At 49.5% G+C, this 23,150-nt stretch overlaps 2 protein-coding genes and 4 non-coding genes across 6 annotated transcripts; 2 read left to right on the forward strand and 4 right to left on the reverse strand.

Annotated features, from left to right (window-relative positions):
- Positions 1–1,116: 1,116 nt before the first annotated feature.
- trnaa-agc lies at positions 1,117–1,189 on the reverse strand. The gene has a single exon. It is a non-coding gene; the product is annotated as a tRNA-Ala (tRNA).
- A 443-nt stretch (positions 1,190–1,632) lies between these two features.
- trnaa-agc lies at positions 1,633–1,705 on the reverse strand. The gene has a single exon. It is a non-coding gene; the product is annotated as a tRNA-Ala (tRNA).
- Positions 1,706–2,015: 310 nt separating this feature from the next.
- trnai-aau lies at positions 2,016–2,089 on the forward strand. Its single transcript has one exon. It is a non-coding gene; the product is annotated as a tRNA-Ile (tRNA).
- A 61-nt stretch (positions 2,090–2,150) lies between these two features.
- Positions 2,151–2,222, reverse strand: trnad-guc. The gene has a single exon. It is a non-coding gene; the product is annotated as a tRNA-Asp (tRNA).
- Positions 2,223–3,073: 851 nt separating this feature from the next.
- Positions 3,074–14,796, reverse strand: aldh7a1 (aldehyde dehydrogenase 7 family, member A1). Its single transcript, XM_035389647.1, has 18 exons — positions 14,356–14,796; positions 12,526–12,579; positions 12,098–12,163; positions 11,449–11,529; positions 10,550–10,673; positions 9,932–10,064; positions 9,676–9,720; positions 9,128–9,205; positions 8,655–8,752; positions 8,337–8,378; positions 7,665–7,759; positions 7,099–7,183; positions 6,708–6,814; positions 6,239–6,355; positions 5,859–5,956; positions 5,593–5,666; positions 4,952–5,027; positions 3,074–3,597 (listed from the first exon to the last, which is right to left on the reverse strand). Exons 1-18 carry the CDS (start codon positions 14,548–14,550, stop codon positions 3,543–3,545), a joined length of 1,623 nt encoding a protein of 540 aa, XP_035245538.1. The 5' UTR covers positions 14,551–14,796; the 3' UTR covers positions 3,074–3,542.
- A 660-nt stretch (positions 14,797–15,456) lies between these two features.
- phax (phosphorylated adaptor for RNA export) lies at positions 15,457–21,490 on the forward strand. The gene is made up of 5 exons (XM_035389704.1): positions 15,457–15,590; positions 16,939–17,576; positions 18,183–18,303; positions 19,810–19,893; positions 20,077–21,490. The coding sequence occupies exons 1-5, from the start codon at positions 15,486–15,488 to the stop codon at positions 20,359–20,361; spliced, it is 1,233 nt and encodes a 410-aa protein (XP_035245595.1). The 5' UTR covers positions 15,457–15,485; the 3' UTR covers positions 20,362–21,490.
- The last annotated feature ends 1,660 nt before the right edge of the window (positions 21,491–23,150 follow it).

Raw genomic sequence — 23,150 nt, forward strand, 5'->3', positions numbered from 1 at the left:
CGCACACTTCCTGGAAAACAAACAGATCTGTAGCGTCTGGTCTTTGCTGGTCTACGGGGAAGTCTACGAAGCTCTTCATCGCTCTAGGAGCTTATCGTAGAGGAACTACTCCTGTTACTGAAGCACAGCCACGCGGACATCCCCCTACCCCTGCAGCGGAAAGGAAGGCCTGTGCCCTCTGTCTTTGTCCACTGATGTAGAGGCAGACGGGCGTGTGAATGGGTCAGCCCCTGGATTCCTCGTTGCGCTCCGCACCAGGGGATTGGGCGGGGGCGTGACTCAGCCCAGAGGTGACGTGGCGGATGTCGGTCACTCGCTAACCCGCTTCCACCGGTTTTTCGGTTACCAGCCTGAATCTTAAAGCTTCGTATAAAGCCGAGTGAAATTTCTGGTTTTGGGCTGAATCTCACCGGTATGAGTCTTAAGATCCCTGTCTTACAGGAAGAATCATTTTTGAACTTTGTGTCCTGTGCCCTCTGGTGGCTGTAATATGAACAGCCGCCGTTAAATTCACAGGTCCCTTCATATGAAGGTGGCGGCATTGCCGGTACATCTACTCCAGGGGTGTGTTCCAACCGCTTATTTTTTACCTCCTTGCCTCCTTTCCATGGTTCCTTTTCTAGTATGGAAGACCAGACGGGTCAAAAAATGTCAAATTGGTGTCTAGAATCATACGTTGTCAACGCAGATGCATTCCAGTTGCCGATTTTATTTATCTTCGGTCTTCTCGTGACCCAGAAACGTTCGAGCGCCCTCATCTTTAAGGACATTCCAATCTGTTAACTGCCCCTCGAAGGAGCAAGGAGACTCTCGGAGGACGCTTCAGCGAGGATGCGTGTGCGCAGCGTTTGCGGGAGTATTTTTTAGGAAGGTGTGAGGTTTAGAAGATCCACCTCTCCTCATCCGTAACTTGTTGTGGCTTCGAATCGACTCTTCACTGCACAAGAATGTTCCTTTAGCCTAGTGCGCGTAGCCTCGATTCCTCCGTCCTCTTATCTCATGCTTGCGTTCTCCGTTGGGTGGAGCTAAGGAGCGAGGAATGGACACGAGGAAGAGATGAGAGGAATGTTTGAGTGTGCCACAGGTGAAGAATAGAGAGATGTTAAAAGACTACGCTGGAGAATGCGGGCATCGATCCCGCTACCTCTCGCATGCTAAGCGAGCGCTCTACCATTTGAGCTAATTCCCCTCTGGTAGCCTCTGGCTCTGCTGTGTCGGAATCTCTTCGGTCCTTTCTATGCTGTAGTGGTCATTGCACTGTATCCAGTGTATCCAGAGTTCAAATTTGGATGCGACTTTCTGTAACAGCTCTGTGTGTTACCACATTATTTTCTTTCAGATAAGAGCAGCAAGTACCCGTCTGTCGATAGGGTATAGTGTGTGTGTATGCCTGTAGATGTGTGTGTGTGCATGTGCTTTTGTGTGTGCATGTGTTTTAGAGTGTGTGCGCGTTTGTGTTTGCGGAAGTATTTTTTTGCGCAGGTCTTGAATTGTTTGTGTGACAGCTCCCTGTGTTACCAGATTACTCTTTCTGATAAGAGCAGCAGTTACCACTGATAAGGGATAGTGTGTGTGTCTGTCTGTGTTTGTGTGTGCACGCGCGCGCTTTGAAGGAAGTTAAAAGGTCACCACTGGAGAATGCGGGCATCGATCCCGCTACCTCTCGCATGCTAAGCGAGCGCTCTACCATTTGAGCTAATTCCCCTCAGATAGCCTCAGATGTTGCTATGGCTGAGTTACCTTTAAGCTTTAGCAGTTCTTGCATGCTAGTTTATTGTACCTAGCACTATGGAGTTCATGGACCAAACAATGATATTCTCCCAGTTGTGTCCTCTTGGCTTGGTTTATTTTGTGTACCCAGCTTCGACGTCTGCGTCTGGCTTGCAGTCTACGCTGCAAAATAACAATAGCAACCCTGCGGGAAGGTGCCACAACTGCCGTGTCGTCTACTAAAACTTATGCCTTGCGGGGACCTACCCTTTCCTGGAGGTAATGTCTGACATGCCATACGTACTGGCCGGTTAGCTCAGTTGGTTAGAGCGTGGTGCTAATAACGCCAAGGTCGCGGGTTCGATCCCCGTACGGGCCACTGTTCCTTTTTGTCTTCCTTTACATATTGATAGTGGAAAGGATAGAAAAGAAAAGATGCTCTCCCCGTCGGGGAATCGAACCCCGGTCTCCCGCGTGACAGGCGGGGATACTCTCCACTATACTAACGAGGACAGGGCACACAAAAATGTAGGGTAAAGGTCATGATAAGCCTGCGTGCATATGATTTGTGTGTGTGTGCTGGTTTTACAGTGTATATGTATGCGTGTGTGTGTGTTTTTAGTTTTAGTATGTCTAAGTGTGTGTATGAGCGTGTACATGTATGTGTGTATGAATGGGCACGTGTGTGCGCGTGTGCTTGTGTTTGAGAGTGTGTATGCGTGTGCATGTTTTACAGCGTGCTTGTCCCCAGGAGTAGGCTCGAAACGGTGTGCAGACTCTTTAGCCAATCAATGACTTAAATTAAGCACTTAACAGCATCAAACGCATCAAAAAAAAAAGCCAGCAGACACAGCGGCCCTCCCTGATCTGGGTTTGAGATCCCTGCTTTAAATGATGGGGAAATCGCATTTGGTTCAGCGTGCGCAAGATTCTTCCACTCAGTTTGTGTTCCCCTCCCCTCCCCTCCCCTCCCCCCTCCCAGTTGGGACCGTGCTTTCCAGCTGCACGCCAGCCTCCACCCTAAATATCCCATCAGCAGACCGAAAACAATCTCAGGATGCACTGGATCGCACCGAGAATCGGCAGAGTAAGAATTCGGTTGTACACGGCTGGTCCCGAATCGGCTCAGACTTCACGCACGAGTCAATCTTTTTTTAACGATGATGGACGCCTTCTCGTTTCCACAAAACTCCTCTGAACGACCCCTTCAGAGGTCCACACTTGGGGCGGTTTTATGGGGTTTATTGACAAAGGGGTGTAAAATGTTTTCCAGCACATAAAAGACATCAAGCCAGAGCGGTCCCCACGAGACATATAAAATGTTGTACAGGCCAATCAAGTGTTTACACATCAAAGCACACACTTTCGCAAAATAAGGCAAGATTTATTTATAAAGAGCACACACACAAGGTACAATTACCAGAGAAAGAATGTTTAACCGTTAGGCTGGTTAGTTATTTGACCTTTGCTATGCTCCCAGTATTTTCATACAAACACAAGGGGACGATTGATTTCTATTTTGCAGACCTAACTGCCTAATCGCATTCAATGCAATGAATTTCACTGTAGGAATTGGGTTTTAACCATGATGCTCATTGAAGCAAAAAAAAAAAAAATCACTGACTTGACCTACTCTCATTGTGAAATTGGTTATTCTGTTTGTCCGCTCCACCTGTGGACAATTTCATGACGCAGTCACCTGCCACCCCGACAAAATTTGTTCACAGTAAGTGTTTATCTGTTACTCGATTTCCTGTGCATTCTGGTTTGTGGAATTAATAATAGTGTGCTGCCCCCTGTTGGTGGCTCGCAGGCATTGTCGCGGCTCCTCTTCATTCAAACTTGATTCCCTGGGCCAATGGGAGGTCCTTGCTGTAGTTGATGGTGCTGTTGTTGAAGAGGGGTGGTCGTTAGTGCGGTCTGTCACAGGTGGGCCTCATCAACAGTCCCCGTGACAGCCCAGCTTACACACACTGTCCTCACAATGCTGCTGGAATGTCCTCTCGGTGTTATAACAATATGGCACTACACGGTGAGGGCGTTTTCGGTTAGCTGGGAGACTCTAGGAGACATCAGTGATACTCCCTCCCGCTCTGCCTCAGCTGATATGATCGCCAGTGCCCAGGTGCAAAATGGCCATCCTGCGTTACCCAGGAGGGGGGTGCCATACATTGGTGGTGGACAAGGTGAACCCCCTCACTTCACTGCTAAGCGGGTTGAGCCAACCAGTTGAAAGGCACTACATACATTTAATCCATTATTACTGCGCAATATTCTGTTAATCACGGACTACATTTGTGTAACGTAAGAATTTTGCCAGCAGTCCTGGGACACAACCTGATATAATGCATGATGGCCCACGATGTCAGACGATGCTTTATTTTTTTTAACTTACATTTTGACAGACGTCCACTGTGGGGACTGGGTACTGAGGGAGGTGAGGGAGGTGCAGGCTGGGCACTGAGGGGGGTGAGGGAGGTGCAGGCTGGGCACTGAGGGGGGTGAGGGAGGCGCAGGCTGGGTACTGAGGGGGTGAGGGAGGCGCAGGCTGGGTACTGAGGGAGGTGCAGGCTGGGTACTGAGGGTGGTGAGGGAGGTGCAGGCTGGGTACTGAGGGGGGTGAGGGAGGCGCAGGCTGGGTACTGAGGGAGGTGCAGGCTGGGTACTGAGGGGGGTGAGGGAGGCGCAGGCTGGGTACTGAGGGGGTGAGGGAGGAGCAGGCTGGGTACTGAGGGGGGTGAGGGAGGAGCAGGCTGGGTACTGAGGGGGGAGCAGGCTGGGTACTGAGGGTGGCGCAGGCTGGGTACTGAGGGAGGTGCAGGCTGGGTACTGAGGGGGGAGCAGGCTGGGTACTGAGGGAGGCGCAGGCTGGGTACTGAGGGGGGTGAGGGGGGAGCAGGCTGGGTACTGAGGGGGGTCAGGGAGGCGCAGGCTGGGCACTGAGGAAGGCGAAGGGTGGGTACTGAGGAGGGTGAGGGAGGTGCAGGCTGGGTACAGAGGGGGGTGAGGGAGGTGCAGGCTGGGTACTGAGGAGGGTGAGGGAGGTGCAGGCTGGGTACTGAGGGGGGTGAGGGAGGCGCAGGCTGGGTACTGAGGGGGGTGAGGGGGGTGAGGGAGGCGCAGGCTGGGTACTGAGGGGGGTGAGGGAGGCGCAGGCTGGGTACTGAGGGGGGTGAGGGGGGTGAGGGAGGCGCAGGCTGGGTACTGAGGGGGGTGAGGGGGGTGCTGAGCCGTTACTCACCATGTTGATCTCCTCATGTACTGCTTCCAGGAGTCGCTCCCAGACTCACGACCTCCTCCTGTGTGCTTCTCCCCCCCTGAACATCAGACACGCAGACAGACAGACAGACGGACGGACAGATGGACAGACAGACGGACATGTGCACAGTTTCAGTTTCTACATTGCATTTTATACACATGCTTAGTTTTACCGCACAGGTTTGCCTTCATGGAACAGTGTCCCCCCGATATTGTGCATTTTACATTACTGTTTTGGTCTTGATGGATTTAACCCTTTAAGGTGTGAGGTCACAAATCTGTGGTTAGAATGTTGTTAACTGAACATTCTAATGCTGATGTCACAATCACTACTGGTGACTGAGAGCAGTGGAGTTCTAGAACACTGACTTAGAACTTTGGAGAAAAAAAACCATTCCAAAAAAACTACTCTTAATTGTTCTGGGTGTCCTTTCCTCTGTCTTGTGCCATTGTGCTTACCTAGTCTTCACAAGGTGTCACTAACATAAGTGATTTAACATCTGCGTGTGACTTCCCAGTGAATCGGAGGTTGTAATGCTAACACACACCGACACACACAGATCAGTGTAGCAGGTGTGATGCCTGTGGGGTCAGAGGTCAGGAACCCCGGCAGTGTGTACTCACCGAACGCTCCTCCGATCTCTGCCCCGCTGGTTGGAATGTTCACGTTCACGATGCCGCAGTCCGAGCCCTTCGGTCTGCAAACGTAGACAGAGCGTTGTCAGAACACGGACAGAGCGTTGTGGGAACATAAGCTGCCACAGCAAGCTCTCAGTCTTGAGTTCTGTTGGTCTGTGTCTCTCCACCCCAGGCAGTGCTGAACCTGTACAGGGTAAGCGCCCGTTCTCCCCCCCCCCCGGCCCGGCCCCGCCCTGCCCTGCCCCTCTCACCCCAGCCAGCGGAACACCCGGCCCATGTCCTTGGTGAAGATGCTGCTGGACAGCCCCTGCTTGACCTCGTTATTCCAGGCGAAGGCCTCCTCCTCTGTCTGTGGGGGAGAGGAGGAGCTTCAGGAGGCTTATCCCACACCAGCCAATCACAACCAAGAACAAAACCCTAAACATCAGCCAATCACAATCGAGCCCACGCCCACTCTCAACATAAACACACAGGTTATGCCTGTCATTAACCTGATTCACACTTATGCAACGCTACTGTACACCTCCCACAGCAAACTGGTGGACGTTTATGTGAGAAAAGGAGTTATTAAAACCACGTTTCAGCGTTTCAGCTCCAGTCCGGACGCGTCAGCTGGGGCGTGACCTCTGACCTTGAACTTGAGGACGTAGAGGATGGGCACGAAGGTCTCCGTGTGCACGATGGCGGCGTCGTGCGCCAGGCCCGTGACGATGGTGGGCTCCACGTAGTTTCCGGGACGATCCATCACCTGGCGGACAGGTGCAGGCGTTAGGGTTAGGGTTAGGGTTAGGGTTAGGGCAGAGCCACAGAGAGGAGGGGGCTCTGCTCTGGGTCTCCAGATCTGCCCCCTCCTGGTTTAACTGGCTCAGTAACTCGCGCTTTCCTACCTCAGCCAATTTTCATACAAACAGCTGCCATGAATCACCAAGTGATCAATTCTTTGTATTTTCTAACATTGTGCATGGTTACATTAGATACAGAAAGATGTACCATGAAATAACACCAAGTTATTATTATTATTATTATTATTATAGTCACTGCACTGTGCTGCAGAGAGCGGTGCAGTTGCTGTAAGGGATGAAAGGCGCTATATACAGTACCTGTCCCCCATACACCACGGTGCCTCCCTGCTGCTTGGCTTTCTCGATGGCCGCCTTGTACTGCTCCACGGCCTGCTTGGTGTGGAGGGGTCCGTACAGCGTGCTGGCTGTCCACACACACACACACACACACAGGCACGCGTTACATACACACACACACACACACACACACACAGAGACAAACACACACGTTACACACGTCACCTCCCTGAAGCAATCAGCACTGAGATATAATCAGCGGCAGTGGGATTCACTCATTCATTGAGTGTCTGCCGGTGCTGGTTCTGGGGTTGAGGCCCAGACCAGGCCCAGTGTCTGTCGGTGCTGGTTTTGGGGTTGAGGCCCAGACCAGGCCCAGTGTCTGTCGGTGCTGGTTCTGGGATGTACTCACGGTCCCAGGGGTCCCCGATGCGGACCTGCTTGTAGGCCTTGGCTATCCTCTGCACCACTTCATCGTGAACGCTTTCATGCAGCATCTGAAAACACAGCAGCGTTAATTACTGCTACAGTACACCATTACTACAGTACTACACTACTACTCTACTACATTACCACTGCGCCTGCTTTGACTGCTACCCCATGCAGGACAGCAGCGTTTCCACACACCTGCTGCAGAATACGCATCAGGGACAGAAGAGGCAGATCTACAGTCAGCTCTTTAAAATAAGGTCTGAAGACCTTGTGTGGCACACATTCAGCTAACTCTTAATGCTGCTATTTCATCTTCATCAATGGTCTGGTAAAGGGCTCAGGGATGTTTGTATAAACAGGACTATGTAAGAATGTGTGCTGTTATGCTTTTGCTGCGCATATCTGCCTCTGACAGTGACACTGGTCAGTGATTGGTCAGAGACTTGGGTGTTGATGAGTAACGGATGCTGACGATTGGTCTGAGATGAGTGTTCTGGCTCAGTGATTGGTCAGGCGTGGGAGAGCGAGCGGCTGATTGGCTCTCACCAGCCTCCTGGTGGTGGTGCAGCGCTGGCCGGCGGTTCCCACGGCAGCGAAGACTGCAGAGGGCACCACGAGGTTCAGGTCTGCGTCCTCGAAGACTGAAACACGGTCAACCGAAAATCAGAGTCAGCAGGCTGCACGCAAGGACTCAGCACTCTAAACTAAGGGCTGTAGTACAATGGGTAAGGAACTGGTCTTCTAACCTAAAGGTCAATTCCCTTGAGCAAGGTACTTCCGCTGCATTGCTTCAGTATATATCCAGCTGTATAAATGGATGCAATGTAAAATTCTGTGTAAAAAGTTGTAAGTCACTCTGGATAAGCGTCTGCTAAATGCCTGTGATGTAATGCAATGAACCACTGGAGCCTGACAAGCAGTCAGTGGCCCATTCACTGTAACACTACACTGCCATGCGTATGCATCTATAGCAGGGACACTCAAATCTGACCCTCCAGGCCAGTAGTGCTGCTCGTTTTCTTTTGTACCCCATAGTTACTTGATCGATTAAAGCCACTGATTGGCCAGAACTCACCTGGTGTTCCAGGTGTAAAAGCAGTCCCTGATTAGAGGCGAGGAATGAAAACCAGCAGCACTGCTGGCCTCGAGGGCCGGGTTCGAGTATCCATGATCTATAACTTTAAACAATGGCAGTAGATAATCAGGGAGATGCCTCACCTATAATAGCATTGTTCCCACCGAGCTCCAGCAGCTGACGACCTGCGAAGAGTAAAACCAGTTTCAGTCACCAGAGCACAGGTGTGGTTCATTGGTGCACAACTCCACAGGTGTGGTTCAGAGGTCACAGACCCATTTCTTTCATCACGTATATGAGATTAGCTGAGGTGTTCAACCCTCTCCTGTGTCAACATTTTTATTTAAACACACTATTTACCAAAGCCATTCAAGGACGGACCTGGCTGTGGTACAGACCTGCTCTCTAACCGTGACTCCACACTGCCACCTGGTGCCCTGCAGGGGAATGACCAGACTCACCGAAACGCTCCTGCACCATCAGAGACACCATCTTGCCCACGTGAGTGCTGCCGGTGAAGGAGACCAGGTCCACCCGCTCGTCCTTCGCCATCGCTGAGCTGGGGAGGTAACCCCACGGTCAACACCACCCAGTACAGTCAAACATCACCCAGTATGGTGAATACCACCCAGCACAATCAACACCACCCAGTACGATTCAACAATACCTAGCACAACCAATACCACCCAGTACGGTCAACATTATGCAGTACAGTCAGCACCACCCAGTACGGTTCAACACCACGCAATAGAGGTCTAGGACAGTCGAAATTTTTCAAGCTTCTCAGGAGGGAAGAGCCTCCATTTTTGAGACGTGATTGGTTTACTGGGCTACATCCTTACTATGACATCACAAAGACAGATGCCTAATGAGATGGCAAGGTGGGGGATTCACAGATCTACATACTCTACAAAGACCCCAGTTTGGGACTCACCCGATGTCAGCGCCCCCACAGGTCATGGAGCAGATTGCACCGGGAAGGTCATTCTGTTCCAGAACCTCTGCCACGATTCTGCCAAAAAAAAAAAACACATACACAGTCACGAAAATCTTGACCTCTACAATCATTGATTTAGTTGCAAAAAAGTCACCTAACCAGAGATAGCCAGCAGCCCCGGGCCGGGTCTGTGCCAGATCAGAACTGACGCAGATCCAGCCTGGAGTCGCTGGCTATCTGGGATTAAGTCTCCTGCCAACCAGATGTGACATCAATAAACAAATAGGGAACTTGTACAGTTCAGAATTCCTTCAGCTGTAGCAATTACAATAGAAGTGAACAACCTTATCATGCTTTTCGACACAGCAAAACAAACAATGTGTAGTCTTTACGCTAAAATGGATTTGTAGTTAAAGTGGGTTGTAGCCTTCTCCAATGTAATGAACTAGCAGAGGGCTCTGGTAATGTTGCCATATGCACATGAATCCTAAAATGGGGTACGATGAAGGTACAGTACTGTGAATGGATACGATTAAACGACTTACTTTGTCACAGCCACGCTGGTAAGGGGAGTGGTGGGTGCCCCTTTCCTGATTGGAGACAGGTTTAAAAAAAGAAAAACGGTCAGAGACTTTTGTCTATACCAAAACAGTAAGAAAGTTCGCCCAAAAATGATTAAAAATGCAATTCAGACAATACACAGGTCCCACGCATCACCCACACACCACACACACACCACCCCCACGTCACCCCCGCCTGCACCCCTCCCCCGCCCATGCAGCTCCCCCGGCCGCCGCTCACCACAGGCAGACGTTGCCGCAGGCGAGGGCGAGGGCGTTGTTCCAGCCGTACACCGCCACGGGGAAGTTGAAGGCCGTGATGATGCCCACCACGCCCACGGGGTTCCACTGCTCGATCAGGGCGTGGCCCGGCCCTGGAGACACGGTCACGGTCAGTCTCAGACACGATCCAATCACAGTCAGTCTCACACATTATCCAATCAGTCAGTCTCACACATTATCCAATCACAAACATGGTCACAGTCAGTCTCACACATTACCCAATCACAGTCAGTCTCAGACACGATCCAATCAGTCAGTCTCACACATTATCCAATCACAAACATGGTCACAGTCAGTCTCACACATTACCCAATCACAGTCAGTCTCAGACACAATCCAATTACAGTCAGTCTCAGACACAATCCAATCAGTCAGTCTCACACATTATCCAATCACAGTCAGTCTCAGACACGATCCAATCAGTCAGTCTCACACATTACCCAATCACAGTCAGTCTCAGACACGATCCAATCAGGCAGTCTCACACATTATCCAATCACAGACACAGTCACAGTCAGTCTCACACAGTCACAGTCAGTCTCACACATTATCCAATCACAGTTACAGGGAGGCTTACTCTCGGAGGGCAGGATGGGACCCCCGATCATGCGGGACAGGCCCACGGCGTAGTCGCAGACGTCCACGTACTCCTGCACCTCCCCCACGCCCTCCACGTAGATCTTCCCCATCTCCAGGGACACCTGGGAACGAAACGCGATGAAGTCAGCATGGCGAGAGGGCCCCGAATCACAGCTCGGCAACGGCCTACCGCTGAAACACTGCCTGTTTGTCAAACTTCTCAGTAATTAGGCCCTTCACCTCACCTCACAATTAGGGCCTACACTAGTACATTCTTGCCAAACATACTGGCAAACAGACATTAATATAACTATTGGCAAATATCTTCATGCACTCTAGACAGACCTGTTGTAAAGCTGCACATTAAAACAAAGGCTGGAATGTTAAACACTTGGAATGAAATGGCTAACATAATCAGGTCAATTATCTCCCACAGTAAAGAGCCCAGGTTAATGCCAGCACTCCTGGGCAAGATGACTCAGTAAAGTAAACAGTACTGTGCTATTACGACAGGCAGACAGACAGACAGACACAGACAGACAGGGTAGGCAGGCAGACAGACAGTCAGACAGACAGACAGTGTGGGCGGGCAGGCAGACAGACAGACAGACAGACAGGCAGGCAGGCAGACAGGTAGGCAGGCAGGCAGACAGGCAGGCAGACAGGCAGGCAGGCAGGCAGACAGACAGACAGACAGGCAGGCAGACAGACACAGGCAGACAGACAGACAGGCAGGCAGGCAGGCAGGCAGGCAGAGACAGACAGAGACAGACAGAGACAGGCAGGCAGGCAGACAGGCAGACAGACAGACAGAGACAGACAGACAGGCAGACAGTCAGACAGACAGACAGGGCAGGCAGGCAGGCAGACAGGCAGGCAGACAGACGGGACTCTTACCAAGCTCCCCAGGACTTTGATCTTCTTCCTCAGAGCATCGCCAATCTGTCTCACGATCTCCCCTCGCTTCGGGGCTGGGATCTAGCAGGAAAAAAAGTAAAGAAAGTAAGAAAAGAAGCAAAATAATGAACACCGAATGCAGACAGCATTCACACAGCCAGCTCAAGGATGTTTCCAGTCTTAATGGCCGAATTCCAACATTTTCAAGGACATCTGGGACTGGAGATATCAAGTTTCGCTACGTCTGCTGAACATTCCATCCTCCCTCTGACCGTTCTGCTTTGGGAATGAGAACCATGTTGTTGCTGAATTTGTGATGGTTATGAAATTCTCTGAACAGGATATGCACTTATACAGAAACATAGGAGATATCTGCACAAGCCGAAAAAGCATCACGGACATGACGGTAAAAAAAAAAAAAAATCAAGCCTTGAATTTTTCTACATTCAATAGCAAGCAGTACTACAGTACTTCTAGACACCCAAGAAATATAATGGCAAAGAGGGGGAATAATGGCTTTTGAATTTATTGCAGTTGATCAGAACGCATGTGTGAGATGAACTCTACAGCAGATCAGATCATACGAGTCATGTCTCACTGGGTGAGCAGGTAATCAGGTGAGGAGGTGAGCAGGTGAGCAGGTACTCACGTCAGCCCAGACCTTCCAGGCCTCCCTTGCCTTCTGAACAGTCTCTTCATATTCCGCCAGGGTAGCCTTTAGAAAGGGGAAAAGCACAGGTCTGTACCCACAGCCATTACAACTATACTCCAGCTTTACAATTACATTTGCTTTCTTAACAAATAAATACATTTTACTGCTCTCCAACTATGAGTTTCTGCAAGGAAAACACAAACTTTAAGCATCACTTCAACATACCATTCAGAATAAAACTCAAGTATCCAGTGAGGAAAAAAAAAAAATTGACAACTATAAATAGACATTTTCTAAGAAGCTAGGTTCAGAGAACACATTTTATACATTCTGATGTCAGACACAGATGACAGTCTGTGATTTATGGCTAGCAGTGACACAGAGCCTATGAATTCTGGGAGAAGAAGGGGGGTTGTGGGAATTACCTGCCGGACTCTGGCGATGGGTTCGTTGTTAGCCGGGCAGTGCGATGTAACGACCTGGACAGAACAAAGACCAAGCGTTTAGACCTCCATCACATCGGGTTTCATTATATATCTATTAGCACGGCAGACAAAACAACCTACAAGGCCATTACAGCACATAATACCAAACCCAAACCACAAGAAGCACAGATAACAGTGTTTAGGGATAATAATGTTATAGGTACTGTATAGCTGAGTAAATGCTGCTTCGTAACGGTACTTAGGTTGGTTTATAATGCTAAAATCTAAAATCTATTTCATAAAAATCCAACAATATAACTGTTCTGTGGGAATACAATGAAATTTCTTTTCACTCGGGGATAATACATAATCAAGTTGATTACATGACAACTCGGAGGCAGTATTCATTCTGGAAAAAAGAAATCATTCACAAATAATTTGCATCCGTGAAAAATAATTTTCCAAGTGGTTTGAGAGAGATCAAGACCTCTAAAGTTATAATAAACAATGGAAAACGAATTTAACAAGTGGACACTATCAAGTTAGATATCACAAAAGATTCACATATGGAATTATTTACATTCCTGCGTCATCAGAATTATGAGGTTATTGTGTCTGGGTGGGAGAATGCTTATAGAGATGTTGCGATGTCCTCAGCCAAATCAGTTCGAAAGTGGGTCAGAACAAAGGACTAGAAACAACAATCACAGAGAAATGATATGAGAGAATAGATGGCATCAGTGGACGGTTCAATCGGGGAAGCAAGAAACTGAATTTAAGACTGTAAATGAGAAGTTGAGGATGGTGCCTAAGCATTTCGTGGAAAAAAGGCTTCCCTTTCAGAGGCAGCCGTCGTGATCAGTCACGACTTCGACTGCCAATCCATTCACTTTTCAACAAAAACAAAATTTTATTGTGTAAATGCACCTGTCTGATGGCGCAACATGACTATCGCCGACTAACTCAACTTGGCCCGTTGTTTTCATCTATTACATGCTGTAGAAAATGTTGCATAAACATTCAATAACAGCAGTAGCCAGCAGGAGTCGCTGCAGCCTACAGCAAGCAATGGCCTTGACTGACAAATGGTAGAAAAAGACGTGCTCATGCAAATCTACCGTCACTGTACAACCTTCAGCTAGACTGCCAAATAGTTTAGTTAACAATTTACTTACAAAACCCGTTCTGTTCGGTTGCTTCAACGTGGCCACCATAAATTATGCAGGTCGATAACTGTACATATTAACTTGAAGATTTAACCGAATCCAACAGATCACAAAATCCGGACGAACTGTACGGAGGCCCCTGTGAACTGTTGCGACGGCGAGCACCCTTTTTTCTGCATCACGAGTTGCACATGGCCCTGCATATATTGGGAAATACGATTTTACCAACACCGTGCCTGTTAACGAATAATAATGCGACACGCGTTGCATTATTTAGCTACAAAGTATGCGGCGTGTACATTCATGAAAACCACCAAACTATTTCCGTAGTAGTTCAATATGAACTTCAAGTTCAAGTTGTGGTGTGTGAACTGTCAATAGCATTCACGGGGCTGAACTACCGAGTGAACTCGCCGGCTAACATGATATTTGCATAAGCCTTCAACTCACTCTATTTAATTACGAAACACACTCTAGCTAGCCACCTAGCAAGCTAAGCCAATACGGGAATGAAGTTGGCTAACTACGGACTTCGGAATTCTGATCAGCTACCTGCAGTAAATTACGGCTGCAGGACTGTCCTAGTTGAAAGATACACTTCTTGCAGCCATCTTCCCACTTATATTTAGAAAGCTGGTGGGCTAATCTGGATTTAGCTTCTTACCTCTCCCTTTCCTCCCCAAGTCCCGTTGTAGACACCGTCATTCTCTTCCTGCAGCCCTAATTCTTTGAGCCAGGCGTACTTGGGCTGGTTGATGAGGAGTGTAGACATGGCCGCTGTCTGTCGATGGCAAAGTGTGTTGAGCTTCTTCCGTAGAGCCCAGTGCCGTGCTATGGTCAACGGAATAAAGCGCTGCATGGTGGATTCTGAAGTGGAGAAGGCGAGGGGGCGCACGCCACGCAATACTGCCCGGCCTCCTGACAGGAGCCCAAATGATTGGTTAAAAGTCGGTCCTGCCTTTCCACCGAAACTTTCCAACTTGGAAACACGACCGCTGTCTCCTCGACTGTGAAGTTTTAAGGTCGTAGCCAGGGACTAATCAGCGAGTTGCACCGAGCGGCATTCAAAAGTAGTTTAGCTGGCTGGGTAGCATTGCACATCGTGAGCCGAACCCAACCAGAACACCGACGGCGCTGATTAGTTTACTACATAAGCATAATTGTATGAGTCACCATGTATAATATAGCCATCTGTTCACTCTATGTCCCGTGAAGCAGAGTGGCGCAGCGGAAGCGTGCTGGGCCCATAACCCAGAGGTCGATGGATCGAAACCATCCTCTGCTAATTTTTTTTTTTTTTTTGTGAAGCTTTCTACTTTGTGTGTCTATAAAGTAATGTTTGTTAGTATACGAAAAGTTATTAAAACATGCATACAAGCATGACATTAACGTATTTCCATACATGTACATGGATTGAAGTGATCTGGATCATTTTGACCGCGTTATCCATTTTCCTATTATCCTCCAGACTACCCTTGTCCGTGCAATTTGTAACCATAAATTCATCGAAGCAAAGTCACTACGAAGTTTTAAAATAATACAAATTTTAATGTAGATGACTCAATGTTTTTACGAATAGACTGTGGTAGTTGCATGAAAACGGAATTAGCTCGCAAGCGGTTTTACCTCCGACACTGAACCTGAAAGAAATGGGGTGTGTAGCAGTTTTGTTCAGTTAAGCCACTGATTGGGCAAATCGCCGTGGTCGTCTTGACCGACTGCTGCGATTGGCCAGCAAAGCCTACCCGCCACATGCACATGCGCATCTGACTTTAGCTACTTCCGGGCGGGGAAATGGCGGCGGTCAATGGAGACAGGATGGATGATCTGGAAGATGGAGAAATTTCTGGGTCGGACTCAGATTCTGCAATGGGTGTGGCGGGAGATGAACGAGCTCAGGTAGAGCAAGCTTTTATACAACATTTAACTGGGTGGCTGAAGCGAAGGATTTTTTAAAACGACTTTCCCTGTAGCTGCATTGTCTACGGGGTGCTAGTAACTTAGCCAGCCCGCGTCTCTTGTGTCAGCGGTCCGATGTTTTATTCTCGTCTGTTTTACCTGCTTGATTTCTAATTATAGCACTGTGATTTCTATGTAATAAGCCAAGACTAATGAGTCAAATCGGGGGTTGACAGAAGTGCCTTAACCCAGTCCGTTAACTTAACGTTATCATACATAAAATAAGATAGCCAGCTAGTTAGCTTAACATGAGCACGAGCTAAGCCAGCTAACTTACAACGTTAGTTGATCGTGCTGCACAAATTGGCTTGCACTTGCAGCATTGCGTTCATTTACTTGACTATTTTTTTAAATATCTCGTCATATTTGGTCTGATGCATACCGTAACGTTACGTTGTTATGAAATAAATGACTCTAGTGGATCGCCTATATTTTTTTCTTTTCAGTTTTTCATTATCTGATTATCTAGCTGTCTGATTTCGCGGGTTTTATCTATTTATGATTACATAGCCATTTCCGTCTGTGTGGGAACTGAGGTTGTGGTTAAATTGACCAACAGTATTAGATATGGTCATAACCCCTTGTTTTGTTCAGGGTCTGTGCGATTCGCGTAGCAGGTAGTTTCCTCGGGTGTGATTTAATACTTTGTACTACAAGCCGTTTTCAGCTGCGGCCATGTTTTCACAGGAAGACTGCGGTGCAAGTTCTGACCAAGCCCAACCCAGTATGATGGTATTGCCACTGGAGAATAAGGCTAATCTGGGGGAAAGGTTGCGAAATAAAGTTGTTTATATTGCTGAACTGACATCCCTATTCTAGAGATGGGGGACATCGCGACGATAATAACCGACTGCAATAATGGTCGTCGCCTCTGTGTAGTGTATAGCCAACCTGTTGAGATTTTTCTCTTTACTTGTATGACGCGGTAGTAAACGACCACACTTCAGAGGCTGTGAAAGCTTTCCAGAAAAAAAGTCCTATTGGGTAACCGCAAGGCAGCCAATCAGTAACAAGACAAAAAACGTATCACGGAGGCTGCACGACCTTGGTTCTGATTGGCTGTTTTATCACCATCCAATAGATAAGTGGTTCTGTTTCTCGTAACTTTTCTCCGGAAGCATTTCACGCGGCCTCTTTGGATTGGTTGTTTACTAACCACTTCATGTGTAATTAAAAAGAAAAAGATAAAAGTAAAGGTAATGCACCACTCGCTGGCTACTACCATTCAGCTTTCAGTAATTATTGTCGTGATATATCAACCATCCCTTCCTTTGATATCTTCCCTTAGAAACCCACAGTGATGGCTTTCTCAGGCCACGCCTTCCAGAGCCGGGAGCCCCCCCGGCAGACGGCCCCCCCGGTCGCCGCGGGTTACCGCAGCGCAGTGGCGGGGGCGGACTCCAGCGCCAGCGGCTCGGACTCCGAGGAGGAGGCGGCGGTGTGGAAGCGCAAGCGGCAGAGGTGTTCCGACGCTCCGCAGGCCCCGCCCCCCTCCGCCCGCCGGGCCCCGCCCCTCTCCGCGGCCCAGGCGCCGGGCCGGAAGGTGAACAACATCTGGGGCTCGGTGGTGCAGGAGCAGAGCCAGGAGGCGGTGGCGGCGGAGCTGGGCATCCTGGGAATGGAGGGGGAGGTCAGCATGAGCAGCCGCCAGTGCGAGACCTACAACTACGTGCTGGCGCGCAAGCTGATGGAGAAGGAGCGGGAGCAGGAGGCCGCCGGCGCGGCGGCCATGTTGGACAGCCAGCTGGACGACTACATGCAGCGGCGCGGGGGGGAGAACGGGGACGGGGACGGGGGCGGGGAGCACAAGAGGAAGCGACCAACCAAAGAGCGGCTGGGTCCCAGGGCGGAGATGGACTTCGAGGGGCGATACGAGATCACGGAGGACGACTCGGACGACAGGGTGACGGACGAGATCGTGCACAGGTGAGCTGCAAAGGGTGACGTCCTGTTTGAGATCTGAGTGCAGTCATCAGGGGTGACGTCCTGCTTTGAGATCTGAGTGAGGTCATCAGGGGTGACGTCCTGCTTTGAGATCTGAGTGAGGTCATCAGGGGTGACTTCCTGTTTGAGGTCTGAGTGTGGTCATCAGGGGTGACAACCTGTTTTGAGATCTGAGTGTGGTCATCGGGGGTGACGTCCTGTTTAAGATCTGAGTGTGGTCATGTGGTCATCGGGGTCTCATATGTCAGCTGGAACAGATGGTAGGCATGGAGATCTGCCATAGGTCATATTTGAACAGCCATAGAAGAAAGAAGCGGTCAGCTGAGGCCTTGGTCTAACCACATTTGGGTGGAAGGGGGGGCTGTTATGGTTGTGGTTAGACTGAATTGGGGCTTTAATGTGAATAACTCTTTCTCTGTTCTGAAATTTTATAGATCTCAGGTTTCATTTCTCTTACATTTAAAATTGCAATTAAAAAGTAAATGAAATGCACCTAAATGTGCTGCGTATGTAAACCCACACTGAATCTGAAAATGGTTTAATTCCTGATTTTTAAAAAAGAAAGTATTTATTTTTGTACCCTCACAGGTTAAGGGAGCCCAAAAAGGACCTGATGGAGCGGGTGGTGCGCACCATCGGAAAGAAGAAGGCCATCGAGCTGCTGGCGGAGACGGCGACCGTGGAGCAGAACGGCGGGATTCTCACGGTGGTGAGCGCTCGCCGCCGTTTTACCGCTGGAGGGTTCTGACGAGCGGTCCTGTGTATCGTTCTCCTCGATCGGACCGACGGAGTCGGCTGTTCCCGTATACCGTCAACTCTACAAAGTGCCACTCATCTGTCAATTTAGGGGCACAGTCAGGGAGGAGTTGTGTTACAGGTTTAGGGCCACTGCCCAGGGAGTTGTTGTGTGAGAGGGGTTTAGGGTCACAGCTCAGGGAGTTTTTGTGTTACAGGGATTTAGGGTCACAGCTCTGGGAGTTGTTGTGTAGCAGGGGTTTAGGGTTACAGCTCTGGGAGTTGTTGTGTGGCAGGGGTTTAGGGGCACAGCTCAGGGAGTTTGTGGCAGGGGTTTAAGCACAGCTCAGGGAATTGTAGTGTGACAGGGGTTTAGGGGCACAGCTCAGGGAGTTGTTGTGTAATGGGGTTTAGGAGCGCAGCTCAGGGAGTTGTAGTGTTACAGGGGTTTAGGGGCACAGCTCAGGGAGTTGTTGTGTTACAGGGGTTTAGGGGCACAGCTCAGGGAGTTGTTGTGTGATAGGTTTAGGGGCACAGCTCAGGGAGTTGTTGTGTGATAGGTTTAGGGGTACAGCTCAGGGAGTTGTTGTGTAGCAGGGGTTTAGGAGCACAGCTAAGGGAGTTTGTGGCAGGGGTTTAAGAGCACAGCTCAGGGAGTTGTAGTGTGACAGAGGTTTAGGGGCACAGCTCTGGGAGTTGTTGTGGGGCAGGGGTTTAGGGGCACAGCTCAGGGAGTTTGTGGCAGGGGTTTAAGAGCACAGCTCAGGGAGTTGTAGTGTGACAGAGGTTTAGGGGCACAGCTCAGGGAGTTGTTGTGTGGCAGGGGTTTAGGAGCACAGCTCGGAGTTGTTGTGTTACAGGGGTTTAGGAGCACAGCTCAGGGAGTTGTAGTGTTACAGGGGTTTGGGGGCACAGTTCAGGGAGTTGTTGTGTGATGGGTTTAGGGGCACAGCTCAGGGCGTTGTTGTGTAGCAGGGGTTTAGGAGCACAGCTCAGGGAGTTTGTGGCAGGGGTTTAAGAGCACAGCTCAGGGAGTTGTAGTGTGACAGAGGTTTAGGGGCACAGCTCAGGGAGTTGTTGTGTAGCAGGGGTTTAGGGGCACAGCTCAGGGAGTTGTTGTGTAGCAGGGGTTTAGGGGCACAGCTCAGGGAGTTGTAGTGTTACAGGGGTTTAGGGCCACAGCTCAGGGAGTTGTTGTGTAGCAGGGGTTTAGGGGCACAGCTCAGGGAGTTGTTGTGTAATGGGGTTTAGGAGCACAGCTCAGGGAGTTATTGTGTAGCAGGGGTTTAGGGGCACAGCTCAGGGAGTTATTGTGTTACAGGGGTTTAGGAGCACAGCTCTGGACTGGGGTGAGTAGCCCTGTTCTGGCGGGATTCACTGAGTAATTGAGTGTGCGGTTACCATAGAGACCATGGGGCCAGTCTTCTTCCTGTAGTGAAAGATGGGCAGGGCTTGGTTCTGACTCCTCTTTTCCTTACAGGATGGCAGCAGGAGACGGACACCTGGAGGCGTGTACCTGAACCTGCTGAAGAACACGCCCAGCATCACCGGGAAGCAGGTCAAGGTGCGTGACTGGGAGTGCGCAAAATGGTGGCTAGTTTTGCAGGCTAGTACGCGGGAGGACAGGCCACAGGCTCTCTGAGTGGCGTAACAGGGGAGGAAGATAAAATGGGAGACAGAGATGGAAATAACCGCCATTTAACACGTTGTCTCTCGCTTTTCTCCCACCTCTCCGTCCTACGGCCAGGAAATCTTCTACGACGAGAACCAGAGGGATTACTCCAGCAAGAAGGCGGCGAAGAAGAGGAGGAGGCACGAGCTGTGCAAGAAGATGAAGCAGGCCATCAACGCGCTGGACCTGCAGGAGCACGACGACGGCTCCCGCGAGACCTTCGCCAGCGACACCAACGAGGCGCTGGAGTCCCTGGAGGACGCGGCGGAGCCCGACCCGCCCCAGCCGCCGCCCGACTTCGCCCTCGGCACCGAGGACGCCGCCGTGGTCTACAACTCCAGCGACCTGGAGGTCTTCTGAGACCGGGACACGCCCACCCCTGAAGCGCGGGAGAGCCTCCCGTGCGTTTCCACACCCCCGCGGGAGAGAACCCGTGTTCCGTACCGCCTTTGTCCCCCCACATCCCACCCCTCAGGGGGGTGTGTGTGTGTGTGTGTGTGTGTGTGTACACGCGACCTGTAATGTATTTAGCCACGAAAAACAGGAAGTGGGTCAGAGTCAGAGGAAGTTGCGTGCGCCCATTATGCAGTACACAGTTAGCTCCAGTAGGTGGAGCCATTGCGTGCCGTTGAACGCTAACTTGCGTGATGAACAGAGATTTTTCACTTCATAGCAACGACAGTATGAGTTACATTCAAACCGGTGATTCGCTAACGGCATGTTTTGGCTCCCGCCATCTCTGTGTTCTTGACGTCTTTCCTTCTCGGTCGTTAAACTAAGGTGTCCCCCAGCCCTCTGGAGAGACCCGATGGACATCATCGTTTTTGAGAAAAGGCCGAACCGTGGCTTCACCTGTTCCATTCGACACAGAGGGGGCGGTGTGTGCCCCCCCCCCCCCCCCCCCGTTTTAGTTTATTTTATTTGGATGCATTCCACCCCGTTTGTAGCATCTCCATTAAGACGCTCTGTACAGACTGGCATTGAGCTTAGCAAAGACGCTCAACACACTGACCGTCAGCTCTGATGCTGCGTTAGCTGAATGCACAGGTTTTTATCTTTGTAGTGACACGATAGACGAGAGTGTGTCGTTGTCGGCGTGGAGCTGTGGGCGTCGGAGTCAGTTTTTCGCTTCTGAACGCGTGTTCGATGACGCTAATCATGGGGTACTGGCTAACGTACGAGGTCATGACCTTTCAGCATCACACTGACTGGCCTGTTGTGGAACTAAAAAGAAATTGAGAGAGGTTCTGTTTCGCTTGTTTTTCCTGTTTTCTTTTCCCCCTGTAAATGTAAAAAGGAACGTTCTGTAAGAATGCCAAGGTTATGAGGCTTTGATAGCAGGAAGTGTTTTGATTTAATTTCCGCTGGCGTCTTAGCTAACCTGATATGGTTCAACTTTGGTTTTTACCAATGTAGGAAGGTTTGAGTACTTTTTTGTGATGCAAGACAAGTTTTTGAAATCAAAATAAATTTTTCTTTGCGTACGTGTCCTACGCGTCATTCACCAAAAATGTTTTTCTGGCTTCTTTTCTCTCCCCCATTCATGAAAGGCACACGTGACCTTCTGCAGATAGTCCCCCCTTCTCTACCCCCCCCCCCCTCCCCATGCTCCATCCTGTTTGTCCTTTTGCTCTCGTTCCTCTAGTACAGTATTTTCAGTTTCTTTGATCTCATGCTCTGGTGTTAGGTCTTTGGGCTTGGATCCACTGCCTGGCCACTTGTCACACGCAACACACGCCTCCAAACCTGGCCTCCTTGAATTGGCTTTTAAACTATGGCATGCTATGGCAGAGCACATCATTCCTACATAGACTATTTCTACTTTTGATGCCCCACCCCTTTTTTATTTTTTTTATTTTATTTTATTTTATTTTATTTTATTTTAGAAAACCCATTTGCTTTCCATTCTGAAAGTAGATACCTAGCGTATATACTACCTACATGTAGTAGATACCTAATTAAAATGTGCGTTGCTTATAATTCTGACACAGGAGGTAACCTGATACTGTGCAGAGGCCCACCTGGACATATGGACGATTAATCATGCATCTAAATAATGTTTTTTTTCAATATTAGGAAATGTCTATGGTGGACCATTGATTTAATATATCTGCTGTTCCAATCCTCTCCAGCAGGAGGAGACATTTACCTCAAATTAGCCTAGCAATCAAGTGTTGTAATTTTCAGAACGTTTTGCATAAAACAGGAAAAAATATTCAGCATAACTATTGAAACATCCATGAATGAGAAATGACGATTAGGTGGCAAAGCTCAACAGCTAATCCACACACACACACACACACACACACTTACACTTACTTTTCTGTAATGCGATGCTGCTGCCCGTACCTGACCAGGTGAAATACCTGCACAGGTGTGATGCCTGCCACGTGTGACCAGTCTTCACAACACTAGTGTCTGGGGTTTATTTATTTTTGTTTTTTGGTTCAAATCAAGGTGATTTTGAGAAACATTGTAAAATGGCGGAATCGTGCGGAAGGAAGACATTTCTTCCAGAAACCAAATCTCTGTGCAGCTCTAATTGTGTCTGCTGAGCTGTGTGCACAGAATGGAGATGCTGTCGTCAGTGTTTACAATTAGAAAAAAAGGTGTGTCAGATTTAGGACCTGTGTCTGCTTGTACCGTTTACAGAGAGAAAGGGAGGGAGAGCAAGAGAGAGAAAGAAAGAAGAGTGAGAGAGAGCATGAGAGAGTGAGAGGGCGAGAGAGCACTTGGTGTGTCCGCTACAGGTTGACACAGGCACACCTGGCTACCTGGCTGCACTGCAGCCAATGACAGGTTGAAACAGCGCAATGCTACACACTTATAAAACGTGAAAAGCACAGAACAACCAGAGCCAGTCACTACCCAGCGTAAGAATTCCATTACCCATAAGTCACCTCCCTGTGGAATGAGTGAGGAAAAGCGTACGCAAACGGGTAACCATGGTAACTCACAATAACCCAACCCCTCTCTGATATGTTGGCTGGGCTGGGTGGGGGGGGGGGGGGGGGCTGGGGAGGTGCTCCCAAAAATTGTGTAATCGGTCGTGCATGTGCAGTTGTGCCAGATGAAATGCAGGGATAGTCAAATCTGGCCCTCGTGGCCAGTAGTGCTGCTGGTTTCCTTTTCTGCCTGACAGGTATTGG

The sequence above is a fragment of the Anguilla anguilla genome, chromosome 14, assembly GCF_013347855.1.
Source record: "Anguilla anguilla isolate fAngAng1 chromosome 14, fAngAng1.pri, whole genome shotgun sequence".
Classification (NCBI taxonomy): Eukaryota; Metazoa; Chordata; class Actinopteri; order Anguilliformes; family Anguillidae; genus Anguilla; species Anguilla anguilla.